A 17361-nucleotide genomic window follows, 5' to 3' on the forward strand; every position below is an offset into this window, starting at 1 on the left:
AGGAAGTTGCACAACCATCCTGATCACCCTGGATCATATGGTTCAAGTGATACAAGACAGTAGACACTTGCTGATTCAACAAGGAGAGGAGGAGGAACAGTGCCCTCCCTGTTCACCAGGTAAATATGCCCTGATTTATTCGAGTATCTCATGCCATTTGCACAACCTCCTCCTTAGCATTTTATATCCAAATGACTGCTTTAATTTTGGATCAAGTTGTTTTTCATTCAATTTAATGAATTAATTATTCCAAATTCCTACTACAGAACACTCTATGCAACATTATCAGGAAAAATTTCACAAACAACTTCAGTACTGCACAATCACCTCCAGTAATACAGCTTAAAAAAACCTTTTACTCTCAAGGGATGAGTTTTTTTCTGTGATATTATCCAGTATAGCCTTTTTAACTCCCAGAAGTGACTGCAACTGATGGTAAATGCATTTTTGTGCTCTCAAAGCACTTCATGTTTTCCCTACATATAATTTTCACAGTAATAATGAAAATGATAGCCATATCTCCTGTATTAAAATTGCCTCAGTTTCTTCAGCATGTATTCGAAAGCAAACGCTTTTGCTTTGGTGATCCTTTGTACAGAACCTGAGACAAATTAAACATTAATTACTCCTGGTTTAATTTACATTAAAAAAAATAAGTAATTTGCAGTATGCCATTCTTCCTGTTGAATGAGACTGAAGCTTGAGCAAATCAGTCAGATTTTTCCTCTCATTTGTCACTCCTTGCAGGTGCCACCACAGGAGCATAGCTAGAGCAGGTTAGTGACAGCCATTGTGTACACAGAATCAATACAACTTCCCGGAGATGCTGAAGGAGCAGGTGAAGTGTCCAGAACATTTTCAACTCTAAAACCTTCACATTTTTAATGCATGTCCATTCATCTAAAAAACAGGTACCACAGACAATTGCCTACTGCAAAAAAATGTTTTGTATCTCAAAATCCCTGAATTCTCATTAAGCACCTCCTGTCACAACCCATCAAGGACTCCCACCCACCTAACTGGAACATCTATAATACTGATGAGCAAAAATGTATGTGATCCTTATGACCTGTAACAAAAGCAGTAAGTGTACAGTATATGTATCCACAGAACCTTTAAATTATAATTCATAGACTAAGACAAAAATCTGAAAATTAAACAAAAAATCCTCAAAAAAGGCACGAAATGCAACAATTAGTCATAGTAATAAATATTGGTGTTATGAACATTTAAAAGGTATTTAAGTGAATCAACAGGTGCAACAGTTTTAGCTTCATCTGACTAATTCAGATATTATTGAATCCTGAACTGCTTTTTGGCAATGCTTTAGGAGCAGGACCTGAAGACAATTGTTGTAATAACACAGCTGTAAACATTTCCAACATGACGCTATCCAAAAAACACAGAAATACAATTACAGAAAAAATAACCTAACAACTGCTGGAGTGCACAGTGCTTACAAATATTTACTCTGTGTAAGAATCAAGTTCTGCTGACATATGCACATAAAAATTGCAATGACAGTAATAAATTCACTGTTACTTTTCAGACTAATGACATTCAAGAATCATTTCACAGGAAAAAAATACAGAAAAAAAGCACACTTGAAGTGTTCAAGTTGCTTCTGTGTTTCATAATATTGGGATCAGGTAATTCTTTTACTTTCCTTTACCTAGATACTTTTTTGGATTGTTTTTTCCCCACTTTTCATTCCATGCCTAGCATGACCATAGAATTAACTTTGAAAAACATGAAAACATGGTTTTTAAGAAGCACCACACTGACAGCAAAACCCAGTTCCATGTGTATTTCACAAACTACATGAGTTACTTTAAACTCGACATATTTAAAAATTTTCAGCGTTGCTTAAAACAGACCAATGTTTTGTTTAAAGACCACAGAAACCATAAGAATGTCAGGTAAAAGTATTTATGCCCACAAAGTCAACAACACCCTTAAATTTAGCCAAACAACTCTCACAAATTATTAACTTCTGATTTAAGGCCACCACAACATCAAATTTGATGAGGTCGGACGTGTGCCCTGCAGTATTTTTTAGATTATTTTTTATTGTTAGCAAATTTTATGATAAACAAATTCTTAATAATAAATTTATATGGACCATTTAGAATCCAGTATGTCAACTTCTGTATAAGAAAGCCAACCCAGTACCAGGAAGAGAGAATGGAACTAATATTTTCAACATGGATCCTGCCTCTCCTCCCTCCCCTTCCTGAAGTTTACAAAAGTTTCATATAATTATTTTAAAAGGCAACCAAAGTTAATGAAGCACTCCTTATTGAAGAAGACATAAATCAAAATGCAGCTTTCAGTTCTTTTGTCTCACAGTGAGCTGAAGTTACAATGTGTGCAGAGTGTTTAGAAGATACTTTGACATTTGGCACATTTTATATCAAGCCCCTCTTTTGCAAATCACATTGGATAGGAAAACTGTAACATGATACCAGTTTAACAAGAGTTTTGTACTTACCAGAATTATGGCAGTAGTCCATATACTGTGGAATTTGGATTGTAAAGGCTACCAAATCTGGAGCTAAGAGAGATTCTGGCTTTCTACTCTCATTGAGCCATTTACTGCTGTGTAAGTCTCTGGTGTCAGAAGGGCCTTGAATTAAAGGAATCAGCTTCTCTTTTCCACCATCACCTAAGATAAAAATTACATTCCTTACTGCTTTTAGTGCAACAAGATAAATTTTCAAGACAAACATTTACTAGTCCAAAGAGAACATCTATTAATTTACGTTGTGAATACAGAATTAAAAGAGCAACTAGAAAGAGCAGCATCACATAAACGATTTGGCAATCTACTTAATGTTTACTTATAAATGCCTTGACTTCCAGGAGGATTTCAAATAATGTAACTGATTATCTTTAAAACAGTATTTTATACTGTTTTATAAATTATTTTATAAAATTTTATAAAATAATCTACTTAAACATCACCATGAACTCAATTTAAAGACACTAAATTTTTAATGCTCTTGATCTTAGCTCCTTTTTATCCATAAAGACATCATACACATTCATAAGTTCTCACATGCTCCTCAGGAAAAACTGTATTAAAGAAGTAAAAAAAAAAAAAAAAAAAATCACAGAGTCCTCAAAAACTTTACAAGCAAAATACATACCTATAGCATTAATGGAAAATGAGGCATTAAACAGTCAGGAAAATACACCAAAATAATGCTAAGGATAAAGCTAGGTGAAAATATTCTGTATTTTTCCTATTTCTTGAATACTTCCTGATCAGTATTTGTCTCAATAGAAAAAAAAATAAATTTCTTATTCAGTGTAAAATTTGACTATACTAGGCCAGACTGGATCATCATGACATACTTAATAATAACAACAAACCCCCAAAACAGAATACAAAAACCCCTCTCTGATTCATAGGAACAATGAGTAAATTCTTGTTTCAGTAACTCCCCTTGTAAAAAGCAAGGCCAATTCTCCTATACAGGCAATAAAGTTTTACATGGTCCAGCTGCACATACCTGGGGCTTTGGCACAAATTTTTATTGATCCCACGGTCCCAGAGGCACATTTGACCAATGATGTGCCGCAGTACTTCAATTCAACATTCTGGATTGAGCCCTCAAGAGTTGGCAGGGGATTCTTAGATTTCACACCTAATAAAAGAAAACTGCAAATGTACTAGCCTGTTGAATTTAAATATTTTTATATTCCTTCACCAAGGCATTTAAACTTAATTATATTTTAATTATCTACCTTAGATGTTCTTACAGCATTTTTGTTGTGATTCACAGGTTTTAAATGAAAGTGAAAGAATGCAGCATATGGATTTTTTTAATACAAACAGTTATGTACGAAATATATATAGATACCGTGAGGAAAACACACAAGACCACTTAGAAATTGAAATAACAAATATACATATATACACATAGATACTTTCATTTTCACTTTGCAAGTGCCACATCATCTATTCTCCTTCATGTTTTTATTACGACCATTTAATTTCAGGATCTTAAAATGACTAAGTGTTTTCAGCTTTTATTTAGACATCAACATTTTACTCAGTAGCTATGTAAAGCATTAGATCCATGCAGCTGAGCAGTACAGAAGGCCAACGGCACACTTGCCATTTTTCAGCGGAAACTGGAGTTCAAACCTTGCCTTGGGTCACAAGTGGAAATAAGTTTTGGTGGTCTTTCCTCAGCCCCCATTTGTGAGCACCAGAAAACTACTGCACCACTTGGAAGAAGTCAGTGCTATTGGCAGTCGCTTCTGAAGAGCTGCCCAGAACTGAGGCAGAAGCAGCAGGGGATTGTACAAGCCAGGACTGAGATTTGTTGGCAGAGCTTGAGGGCAGCCCCCCAAAACAGCCCCAGAGCATAGGTGGAGGAAGCCAGCCCTCCAAATCTGTACAGCACTGCCTATCAGAAAAAAAACACATAAATTCACTTGCAAATTAGAAATAAATAGTTTCAACACCTGTAAGAAGTATGAAAGGAAAAACTAACAGAAGTTGCCTTTTTTATGGTTTCTTTTTCCCTTCGTGCAGAAGCAACTTGGAATTTGTCAGTTAAAATTGGCAAGCAGCTTGTTAATTATGCAAACATTAGTATAATTATGGAACCATTTCCTCATGTACGTAACATAGAATTTGTTCCAAAATCCATAATTATGCAAGGAAAGTATTGTGGAATATCAGGTAAAAAAGCATTTTTATACATATTTCAAGATTATTAAACACATTAAAGAAGTGTAATCATCTACAGAATTAATTATTTAGGTTTTTTCCAAAATCTGTCCAAGACTTAACTCAAAGAACAACCTTTAATATATATTAACTAGTAAGGAAAAGAATCCTAAGAAAATTATAGGGAACAGAAGATTTCAGATTAAACTTGGTAATTATGCTTAGTTCACTGTGCTTATTCAAGTTCCTAAAGATTGAAGAATATTTCGTGGTGCATACAAAATCATTTAGCAAGCAGTCTTGACAGATATTCAAGTTTTTTTCTGGTAAAACATTAAAATAACTTTTGAATAAAAAGTACTTTCCAAGACAGAAAGAAAGAAGAAACACATGAAGGGACACACAGAACATGATAAAGCAGACTGCCATCTGAAAGTAGGTTCCACACTCAAGGTATTATTTGTTATCAAAATTTACCCCGTTTTCTGTCTTTGGGCTATGTCCAGACTTTTCCTAATTTGTGACTCAGGCTCAAAGAACACTCACTGAAACTAATTTGTGTGCCTTCCTTACAACACCCCATCAGTTTTCAGTCTGAAAGACCAACTACCAGTTTGTCTTGTGAACAGAAAGCTGAAAATCCCCTTTGATCTAAAGCATGGTATCTGACATAATACATGAATTTATCAAAAGAAACTAGGATATCTGTAGGCATTTCTGCCTCCTCACAGTTCCTAGAAATTTGTGCAAAATAGAGGCCATTACATTCATATAAATAAAAAAGGGGGGGGTGGAGGGGGGATATCCTTCTTCTGCCAATTCCAAAACAAAGATTATTCAACAGTTTGTAGCAGCCAATATTACAGTTAAAGCAAACCAAACTGAGGTCACAATTTGATCCCCATCTTTTAAGCCCTCTTAAAACTGGGAGTTTCTTGCTGTTTTCGTTTTTCAGCAATTATTTTAAGAATCAAAATTAAAGGTGTGATGTGCAATACATTTCTCTCACTTCACTAAGGAAGATGAAGTACTTTTAAAAATAAATAATTTCTACAATGGAGTTCAGTTATAGATGCATTATCCTGGACAACTTCTTGGCATTGATACTAAAACTGTCCATGTCCAAAATTATTTACATGCATAATTTAAATTTGATTTTAGTATCCTATCTGAGACAAAGGAACCAAGTGCGATTATGATCACTCTTTGTTTCTTTTTACTCCTAGTCCCTCACCAAGTAACTTCTGGACTTGCTGAATTCCAACAAGATATGACAGCATTATCCAAGACATTTATTTTCTACAACCTTCTATTTACCCTCTTCAACTGACCAATTATCAAATTTATGACAGTCAGCAAAGCATTGCTCAAATGAGCCAAGGAACTACTTTTCACCCAGCCAGCAGTTAAGGACCATGATGGGAAGCCAGGAAAGCTTCATGGCTTGGCCTTAAAGAAACCCACAAACCTTTAATACATGCTCATAGAATTAACCATCATATTTTAATGCATATGAAGAAGTCACTGGTAGCAGTAATAAGGTTTTTTGGGGTTTTTTTCTGTTACAGGATTAGGGTAAACACTTTGTCCATTGTTTTCAACTATTTCACAGAAAATAGGGAAGAACTGGGAAAACACAGAGTATCTCATGCCTTCCTTTTCTATGTTGCTTTCATGTCAAATGCCAACCTGCTTTCAGCTTCAACACCTGAAAACTACAGCACAGCAGAGTAAACAAGGAGAAGTTGCCAGAAAAAAATTCCAGCTCTGGACTGATGGATACTCAAACCTATTACCTATTTATTAATTACTGAATACCTATTTATTAATTACTGAAATCCTATACAGAGAACACAGTAAGAAACTTAGAATGTCTAATTAGACTTTCATCACAAAGACAAAAATCACCTAAACTTGAAGTGATTGCCCTGGCCAAGTCACAAATCGTTTTCAAGGCACAGAAAGTTTAGAGACTTTTAGTGAACCATTTCTAATGAACTGGTTTAAAATAGGAGGCCATTTTCTTCAGTCTGAAAATTTTTGGAAATTATGAGCCATCTCTCATAAACTTGTCAAACTGGCAAGCAGCTCTACAGAGAAGAAAGAAGCCTTGTTTCCTTCATATGCCTCTATTTGTAGATTGCATCCCTGTAACTTTAGTTCCTCCCGAATAGTCTCCCTTATTTCTTTCATCGTGGTACCATTGAAAAATTGAAGTCTCAGCAGTTGTTCACAGAACTAAAATATTCCTTAAACACCTATTTCAGCAAACAAATGTTTAAGCAAGCAAAGACTAGAGCTTCCTTCCCTCCCCTCAATGTTTATAAACTTTTCTTAAGGTAGTTGGGATCAGTCTTAAGGGATTGATTATGAAGATTTTCAAACTTCTAGATTAGAAATGCTCCATGCCTCCATGTACTAATTGAAATTTTGCACGGAGACAAACAGACCACAACATTTTAATTAAGACATTGAGCATGAATTTGAACAGACACTATGAAAACCACATCTAACATTGCCAACAGCAAACATTATGCAAATTCAACATCCTGCAAATGAAGTAGGAGAAAGGCTTATTTCCAAGGTGCTAGACAAGAGAGTAGAACGTGCACTGTACTCATTCTTCTGGAATCTCACTTGCAAAAGCACCACTCAGATTTACTTGACAATGCCCAGCGAAGTCAAATTAGGGCAACATGTTTTTTCTTAGTACAAATCACTTCTTCTTCAGTTAATTTATTATTTTCACCAGGAACAGGGGAATCAAAGACTTTATGAAGGAAGAGATACATATGCCAGTCATCATCTAATGTAACTTATGGCTCCTTTCAGATAAATTTTCTAGATGTCTGGAGTTTTTTTTTCCTGTAAACATTGCCCATTGCAGAATGATCTGCAGTAAGAATCCAGTGTTTCCTTCCCAATATGTAGCCTTGTGTACACTCAGTGATCAAGTACAGCCTATTTCACTTGATTCAGACACATGGAATACCTCATATCACCAAAGGCTTAAAATCTGTTCTTTGGGTAGAACCCAAAAACAGGCAGAAACGTTTTCTAACTTAAAATCTACTATACCTTGACAATTTGCACCTTGCAAACACTAACTCACTTTAATTATAACTCCAAGCCTGAAGAGCTGTTGTGATCCAGATACACATACAGAAATATTGTGCTGGCAAGAAAGGTTTTCCCACACTTTGAAACAGGTATTCACATCCTCCCTCCAACATTCCAGATATAGCTTTGGTCTGTTCCATGTACATAATCCAACCACACAGCTTGCCCCAAGTTCCTGCATTCAGTGTCATTCCACATGCAAGCAGGGAGAAACCAACAGCTAAAGGCAGATCACAACTATGTCTTTATAGATCAGCTCAGGATTTCTTCTAGCAAGCCTAGAAACCTAAGCACTCATTTAATTTAGGGCCTGTTTAAAAACATCACCTAATTAGTGATTTTACCAACAAATATCTTTTACTAATCCATTTGTGATAAGGGGAATTTGCAACGATTACTAGCAAACCAAGAAACAAAATCTAAACTGATCAATAACAAACACAGAAAACCAGAAAAGAGGAATGTTACTGATTCTGAGGAGAACAGACAGAACTGCGTGCCACCAAATCCCTGAAATACAATAATTATTTAGAAAGCTCATAAAAGAACTGCAAAATATGAAATAGGAAATGAATAAGGCATGACAAACTTCTAGAAGTAACTCCACATGAATTGTGCCCACATTTAGTCTGTGGCCACAGAAGGAAAAATCTCAATATTTAAAGTATTAAGTACCAATAAACTATGGTTTGGAAACATGATATAGTAAAAGACTGTCACATACTTGTCAAAATAATTTCAAACAGCAAAAAGATCAATCCATGAATAAAAGTAAGGAGCTATTAACTAAATGAAAGAACATTGAAGCATAAGTCTTACTGGAATCATGACAAAAAATGTCAAATTATTTTCACAGAAACATATATTTAGGTTTTACATGACTAACACAGAAAAGCTAGTAAACAAATTGAAGCATAAGAGAAACCTCATTTCTTTCCTAAGAGATATTAATCTATATTCAGTCTCTGCTTAGGCAGTTCTTAGTGAGAATTTCTGGAGTCTGTATTGGGCTTGGTTACAGAGATGGTGCTTCTGAGGAACTCCAAGCTAAAACCAAACTTAATTCCTTCCTCCTTTCAGAAAGAACATAATAGAAGCCACAAAGACCAGCTCTAACTGGCACCAGTCCTACTTCTCACGTTCAAAGCATTGGGAGAGCATAAAGCTTTCACATTCTTATTTGCAATAAAACAGCAGCAACATGGGAACTTCAATATCTCTTCCAATCACTCTGCTTCCTCACACACATCACCTGAAATCACTGGGGTGTTGTGTTTAACGTTCCCTCCTCCACCTCCCACACTCTCCCATTTCCTTTTTTTTAACTGGAAAAACAGAGGAAAAGAGAGGTTTTCCTAAAACGTAGAAGCTGGGGTATAGGTATTTTCTGCGGGTTTTCCACAGTAAAATTGAATCTTTGCAACAAAGTACCTCAAGGATCTTCACTGTGCTCACAATTGCATGTTTTAAATCTGTCAACATAATCTACAGACCATATTTTGCAACCCTAATGCACATACTCACAGGCTATTATTTTATTACTTCTTCAGAACAGGCAGCTTATTTTAAGGAACTGTCAAGGTAAAATTATTTGGGTGTTTTTTCTAACTCAACTTGATTTAATATCACAGTTTCTATTCTTATTATCATAGTAATTTATTTTCATGTAACTGTGTCAACCAGTTCTTAGTCTACATTTCACTATTCTAAAAAATTATTGTTTCATCCCCACCCACTCCCAAGACGTAAAAGGGCACCAACAACAGGATTATGGTAGACCTGTCTTGCCTTTAACATATTGTGAACAGGCAGATTTTCTACTGACTTGAGCTTCTGGTCCAGAGCTCCACACAAAAGAGAACCCTGCCGTAAAAAATAGCTCTGAATTTATTTTCTTTTCAACATGGTACTAAAAGAAAAAGTAAGTGAAAGGGTGAAATTAAGTGACAGACTGAAATACTCCCTAAAGAAGGTCAAGCTGCTTTGTTCTTGGGCAACAATGATAAAATGTTTATCAGTGTAAGTATGTATCATTTTCTTCATCAGAATATAAACTGCAAGAAGCACATGTTAAAATATCTCTAACTAATCACTTAAATCCTTAAACTGCCTTTAAACTAGCTAAGGTTTCTCCATTGCCTAAATACTAAACACAATGCAGGATCATCATTATAAACAGAGATTTACATATTGCAAAATATTTCCCAGCTTGCTAAAGAATAGTAGCATTTCACCTATATGAAGAATCATTTTAATAAGACAAAATGCTGTTGTTTACATTCCTGCTTCACTATGGCCTTCAAACAGGTCCCCATATGCCCTAACCCAAAAGCCTCTTGATTTTTCTAAAATCCTTCTTCAAATAAAGAGGTAAATAAGAAAACTGGAGCTCAAAAACTGAAAACTAGCATTGAAGAAAACATAGAACATTTGGAATAATATGGTTAGAGCATTCTAGGTAAGAAGAATCTTTAAATATTCCTTATTGATGATCTGCTTTAAGTGATTATCCAGTAAGGTAAAACGTGGAATGCTCATACGAGAACTAAACAGCTACCACAGAAATGCACAGAATCTCTGAATCATTTACATTGGAAAAGACCTTTAACATCATCAAGTCCAACTGTAAACTTAACACTGCGCCAAGTTCACCAGAAGAAGTAATCAGATGACCAAACACCTTCCTTCAGGTGCTTTTTACAGTGCAGCTGGAGGTGATGTTAGTGAAGATAAGGTTGAAAATTTCAACTATGCCTCCCTTCTAGTAATGGAAACATCCCCTTATGGACCTACCATAACTCCCAGTGTGCTGTTTCCACCTGCAATGGTACCTAACGCTGGAGCACAGCTGGACAACAATTTGCAAGCATTGCACACTGACTGCTAAGTTTCACGTGTGATTAGTAGTATTTATTTAAACTACTACTACACAGTATTTGCTAAGTTCTTTCAGGATAGAAAATGTGAATGTCACTAGCAGCAATCCCTCTGTGAGAGAAATCAGCCATGAAAACTGTCCTGGAGTTGGCAGAGGCACAGAGCTGGGCCTGAGCGCTGTGAGAGCAGGGGAACGAGGTGGGAGCAGCTCTACCTCAGCAGCTGTGGAAAAACCAGGGCAGCTCAGAAAATGGGTTGTAGACCTGCAAACCAAGGTGGGGCTGTGGAGTGGCAAGCAGCTGACCCCTGGCATGCTACATGTCAGAAGAGGCCAAGCCTGGGCAACGCAGACAATCACAAACCCCTCTGCCATAAGGAACCGTGACCACATCCCACACCATCAGACTTCTGCTCACTGTTGGACTGAGGATCCTGTTGATCTAAACAGCCAACACTTGGAAAAGGAATACCATTTTCCATCTTTAAACATAGACAGGATTGTAAATAACTCTAAAATTTTGCCGTGAAAAGTGCAGTTTTGGGTAATTTATTAATATTAACCTCGTTGTTGCTAACATTTGGGCTATTTAGGCATCAGCAATTATAAGCAGACCTAACTGAAGTCATTATTTTGGATTTGGCAATATGACACTGGTCAGAACACAGGATTAAAATAGCTTTAGTGCTCCTCTTCCTGCTGTTGTAAACAAAGGTTAAAAAAAGAAAAGGATTGATTTTCCTTTCTGCCCAATTCAACAGCTGCATTTCAGATATTCTGTATCATTTGAGACAATTGGTAGAAGCCAAAGTTGATACATTAAAATAAAAATAAAATTTAAGTTAATTAAAATAAAAATAAAATTAAGATTTTTGTCTTCCAAGAAAATGCAAAAAAACCCTATCAAAATCTAGATTGTAAGTTTAGAAAAGCATGTTCTATCAATCCTCATACCTATGTGTTGTCAGCTGACAAATGCTAAAAGCGACATGGGTACATCTGTATGGGATACAGATAAATAAAAACTTGAGAAACCTGCACAGCAAAGTATTTGAGGCAAGATTCTGAAAAAGATGACGACAGACAGATAGATAAAGAGCTCACAATTCCCATCCTCAGTAAGACACCCTTTGGTTGGAAACCATGAGCTTGCAATTGGTTCATTCCATCTCCATTGTACAAGACTTCTATCCATTTCAAATAGAGTAGTTTTCCTGTATCTGAGGCTATTAATAGCTCATGCCAAATGTCAACATGTAAAATATATGAAAACACTTTCACTCACTAGTAAATGCTAACAGGATCTCAAAAATCTGAAATGTATTTTCTATCTAGTCTAGTTCAAATTCAATCATGGACTATCTCAAAGGGCTTATCTTCAAACACATTAAGCAAAAAGTGCAATTTATCTTAGACTCTGGATTAAACTCTGCATTTTACAACTCTTCTTTTAGTAAAATGCTGGGTAGCAACTAAAGAGAAACTTTCTAGGACAGCAAATTGTAGGATGAAAAACCAAATTCTCAGACAAATCAGAGCTCATCTCAGACCTTATCACCTTCTGTTGCACCTGTGGAGCTCTCTTCTCTAAGGCACATCTACTCAAATAAACTATTTGGCAACTATAAAACTAATAAATATTTCCTATGAGTCTGCATTGCCTTTAAAAAGTCTCCTTCACCAGAACAGATTCTAACCTTACAGTGCTAAGTAACACATCTAATATGCTAAAGACAAAAAGTGCCAGGTATCACCTGGACCTACACAGGATTGTGAGCTTCCCTGTAACACACATGACACCTGGTCACCTGTTTGCTGTCAAACACAATATCCAATGGCTGAAATCTCTCACAGGCTCAGTTGGAGCTTATTGAACATAGGACAGCACAGGTCAAGAAGAGGATTCTAGAGGATGGACATAGTAATCCTTTAAGCAGTAAAGAAATTGCAAAGGTTCATAAAGATTCAAAAGAAGGTCAGAAGTGTTCAGTAACAGTATTATCAAAAATAAGGAACATCAAAAGTGTAATCATTAACAGTTAATTTCCTGAGTTGCTAGGCATGGGGGAAAAGCAAAAAAGAATGTTAACATCCCTCAGTTGGGAAGTGAAGAAAGCCCAGAGTCACATGATTAAAAGATGGACTACAGAGATTGCTGCTACAATCACCGACTGTAAATGAGTAGGAAATGACAGGAAAACAGTCATTCAGATAGGACGGATAAATAAAATATTACAGAAACTAAACAGAAAGATTAAAGTACAATAGATCAGTATTATCATGAGGAATCTTCCCATGAATCTCCTACTCAGAAAGTATATGCTGCTTTAAACAAAAGGTCCAAGTTTACCCCTTTACAGGTTTTCCATGCACAAAGATGACAAAATCTCACTTTCATTAAAGATGATGGTTTTTTCTAACTGAAGAATCATTCTTATTCACAATTTCTATACCACACTGCTTTTCTTTATACCAATGTACTCCTTCCAACAACCTAATATAGATTGTTTAGGATATCAACTTAAAAACACAATGCTCTAATTTTAACAAACAAGTTTGTATTTTCTTTTAAATAGTCTATGTAACTCCTGAGGACTTAAAGAAAACAATACATTTAGTGTCTGGAATGGCAGTTTCTTACACGAGGAGGATATTAACCTTTAATCCTTGAAATCATTAAAGAAATGTTTGTAGAAATATTTTTAGCCTCTTTATCTGGTCAAAGTACTGGAAGTTAAGTCGTGTCTGTACAAATCAATCATTTCACCAGCAGTTTTATATTTCTTTAAAGCCTCATATAAAAAGCACCTGCTTAAAGTGAGTAATGGAGTTTTATATTCATTGCACTTAGGAACAGCGTATGTAACCTATTCCGTTTTCCTCCCTTGTGGAATATATTTCAGCTTATATTGCACAGCACATTACCGATGTGTATAAAGACCCTCTGATCAGCAATTTGGACTGCAGACAGCAACCTGCATGAATACACTTTTTTCCCCTTCCTTAAATACAGTATCCACTTGATTCATCAACACAAATTAAAACCATCCTTTAAAGATGATGATCTCACCTTTACAGTGAATACATGAAGCCCATGCATGGAACACCACAGCAATGGCAGACTGCAATCTGCAGCATTCACCCTGCACAATCAACAAGCAATGCACATGCTGTCAGCATTGCAAAGAAAGAACCTGGTATATAATCTTTTCTGGCCCAAGAATAGAAAATCTGCATTAGTGTGAATAATTTTTGAAATTTTAAAACCTTGCTGTCTGTTACGATATAAAAAACAGAAGAAAATCCAAATGCAAGGAGTCTTGTAACACAGCACATATTAAAGATAATTTTATCTTGGAATTTGCATTTTGTCAGAAAACATGAAAAAGGGTACTTCCATGCTATAGCTTATTGAAGCACATGCTTGTGATATCTTCATAGTTGAGAAATTGAAAGAATTTTTTAATTTGGCCTCAGCATCAGGTTTCCCTGCAGAATTTAGTGCTTGATTTCACTAATACTAAGAACTTGAAATAGTTGTACAACAGAAGTCTACATTTAAGGCAATACTTATGCTGGATTCAAGTAGGTAATATAGGCATGATTGTAACAAAATGAACATATTTTAATTTTTTCATTAAGAAAACAACACTGGCTTTTGATGGGACCAAATAAGTTTTGTAAACACTTCTGCATGATTATCCATTGTATTCATTAAATTATTGTAATACATATTACACACAAACTACATTGATTTCCACGTATTTTAAAGCAGAATGATTTATCCCCTATGCACAGAATCAAATCATCACAAAAGCAGATGCTACTTTACAGTAGACAGTTACTTTCTGCATCTTCTTCCACCCACAATCTCTATCTGCTGGTAAGTTTTAAGTAACGTGGAAAATAAATTTGCCAGAACTTAAACTAGGCATAGAATTACCCATCAATATTACTGCACGTAAGTACTTACTCACTGAACTAAACAGGAAGAAGGGCTATATTACATTAGCTTGATTAGTACCTCATGGAAGGCTGCAGAAGTTTTGAGGTCAAGGCAAGTTTACTGAGCCCATGAGAAGTGGAAGGAATAGATATTCTATAGTCATACATCTGAGGTAATTTCTGTGATTGGGCAATTGGATATTTTCTAATTTATTGTAATTAGGTTAGCACTACAGTATGCTTGTTTGCTACAAATTTCTTACACTGATATACTTGGTACAGTAAATCTTGGTAAATCTACCCAATATCGAAATATCTCAGAAAGAGAGGACTTCAAAGTTAAAATTAATCCTGCTAAATCTTCACATTATCTTTGAATGATAACCAAAGGAGATTTTGAAAAGAGGAAAAAATCAAATTTTTAATACAGAGGAACAATACTACAAACTTACTGCTTTTACAATGCTGTTTCTTTTCCCAATTAGACTTCCTTAGCATAACTAAAAATCTGTAATAAATGTCCCTATAGGTATTACAATTAGTTTAGTTAATAAAAAGGAGTGCTATATGAATACCGGTTGCATGCTTTTCAACAGAAGGATGTAAACTTATTTAGCGATCTGTTTTCTCTTTCATCTTATCTCTAGTTTCTGCGTAGATTTATAATGCTCATTGTTTCCAATTTTAACAAATCACCTAATGGCAGAAAGGAAAATATGTTAACCTTGGAATTATTTGCAGTTGTAGAAATCCCTTTTGTCTGGCTCATGCAAGGCCTGCAATCTGTTTTAAACACAGATTGTCTGTCTTTTGTCTGACAGCCACCAAGCTGCACAAATTACTTTCTGCCTGTTCACCTGTTTGCAGCTGTGTCTGTAAGCTAAGGATTCTGTAGTTTGACTTGAGCAACCACTCCAGGATTGATGACATGTGCTGCTGATAAACTGAGCAATTTGAAGAAATTACTGGCTAAACTTATTGAAAGACATCTGTGCATGAGCTGAGAACTAGAAGCCTTCAGTTGTGTGTTTGCAACCTGCAGTGGCGGCAATCTGTTTGAAGTGATATCCTTCCATAACAGAGCTGGTCTTGCCACAAAATAACTGAACCATCTTTGCAACATATTTCTTCACCCAACAACGGAATTCTGCTCTTTTGGTCTTGAATACACCTCCTAAATAGAGGATATAACAACAATTAAGACTTCCTATACTCATCTAGCAGAAGTAACATCTTTTGAAGTGTTTCCATTTTTCACCGAGATCTGGCATTCTGTGCTGTTTCCCAGCCCTCTCTGCTCACAGACTCATTCTCAGCAGTTAATGCTGGTTTGAGCATCTCACAGGCACCCTTATTATATCAGCCAGGAGGACATGCCTAGGCAGTCTTTTGGGGGTACAGCTCAACTCGTCAGCTAACTCATAGTAATGCCTGAGGTTTGTGCTTTAAAATTCAGTCATCAAAAAAACTATTTCTAAACCATGTAAACCTGGATAATGTTTAAGCTTCTGGGGATACTTGCAGATGTTCATTTTAAGCACAAGAAGTCCATGACAGCACTCTCACGGTGAGCATGTGCATGCATATGTGTATACATATGAAATTCTTTTGCTTTGAAAAAGACCCCACCAGCCTGTTGAGCTGCGTGTGATGGCTAGCCAGTTCTAAGCTGTGTACTACATTTAGCAAAATACATTCCTAAGTCCTTTGGGACACATTCTATAGTGATATAATTCAATGATGCTTCCATTTCCTTTGTTCTTACACATGTAGCATAAATGCATTTCAAGTCTACACTGGGACAAAGCAGAATTCTGCACATCTCCAAGTGTTTTAGTAGCCCAGAATAAACAACAAATTAAAGACGTTACTAAAATTGCTTCACACAGTAATGTGAAAAAGATTAATTGAAGGAAAAGTGTGTTAAGCCTAAAAAAGTAGCTAAGTGCTTAGAGAACTTCCAGTAAGTAGTCAAAAGCACAAAAGCTGTCCACTTTCACATCTGCACATTAACCCTCTCTCCCCCCTCTAAGCCTTCATTTTAGCCATTTTAAAAGGATTAAGCATGCAGTACTTAAGTACCCAAAGCAAACTATTAATTTCACCTTGTTGTCTTTACAACCACTTCATATCAGAAGCCAAGCTACTGGCTAAAATCATCAAACTATCAGAACTCATGTCTGTGCTATTTGTTAGCTTCAGCAAATGAAATCAGTGCTTCCATTTTCATTTCTTTAGTATTCAGAAGCAAATGTTACCTTTAAATTTTTTTCACAAACAAGGTTTACTAACAATTATAACAATTTTCAAAATACATATTACATATGATGAAAAGTTATCACTGTGCTCAAGAACATTTGAAAACAGGAAAGCAATGCTTTCAAGTTAAAGTAGCTATATAAATTGGGCTTTCACATTTCAGAACCCATAAACTGGATTCACCACAGAGCTGAAGTGACTTCCTGGAAAAAAGAATATATAGCATAGTGTATGTGCATACAATAAATCAAGTCCTGATTATGTGCAGCTAAAAACTATACATCAGCAACAATAAAACCTTTAGAATACCATGCTACAGCAGATATCTAAGTAAATACAGCATGTTTTTATCTTTGGCATCTATGCATATTGTGCGTTTGAGCATTTTTAATGTCAGCTTTTATTTTAACAGAGCTAAGTCGTGAGAACATTCTTATGTACCACTTCATAACTCCGACACCGAGTATGTATAAAAAGA

At 35.7% G+C, this 17361-nt stretch overlaps 1 protein-coding gene across 4 annotated transcripts in view; it reads right to left on the minus strand.

Annotated features, from left to right (window-relative positions):
* Positions 1 to 17361, minus strand: part of VPS13B (vacuolar protein sorting 13 homolog B) — a 430338-nt gene that overhangs the window by 293498 nt on the left and 119479 nt on the right. For all 4 annotated transcript variants that reach the window (XM_058033971.1, XM_058033980.1, XM_058033988.1 and 1 more), the window contains exons 18-19: positions 3516 to 3650; positions 2492 to 2665 (exon numbers count right to left, since the gene is read on the minus strand). In XM_058033971.1, the coding sequence (XP_057889954.1) occupies positions 2492 to 2665; positions 3516 to 3650 (309 nt within the window). The remainder of the gene's footprint in view (positions 1 to 2491; positions 2666 to 3515; positions 3651 to 17361) is intronic.

Source organism: Melospiza georgiana, chromosome 1 (genome assembly GCF_028018845.1).
Source record: "Melospiza georgiana isolate bMelGeo1 chromosome 1, bMelGeo1.pri, whole genome shotgun sequence".
In the NCBI taxonomy this organism is placed as follows: domain Eukaryota; kingdom Metazoa; phylum Chordata; class Aves; order Passeriformes; family Passerellidae; genus Melospiza; species Melospiza georgiana.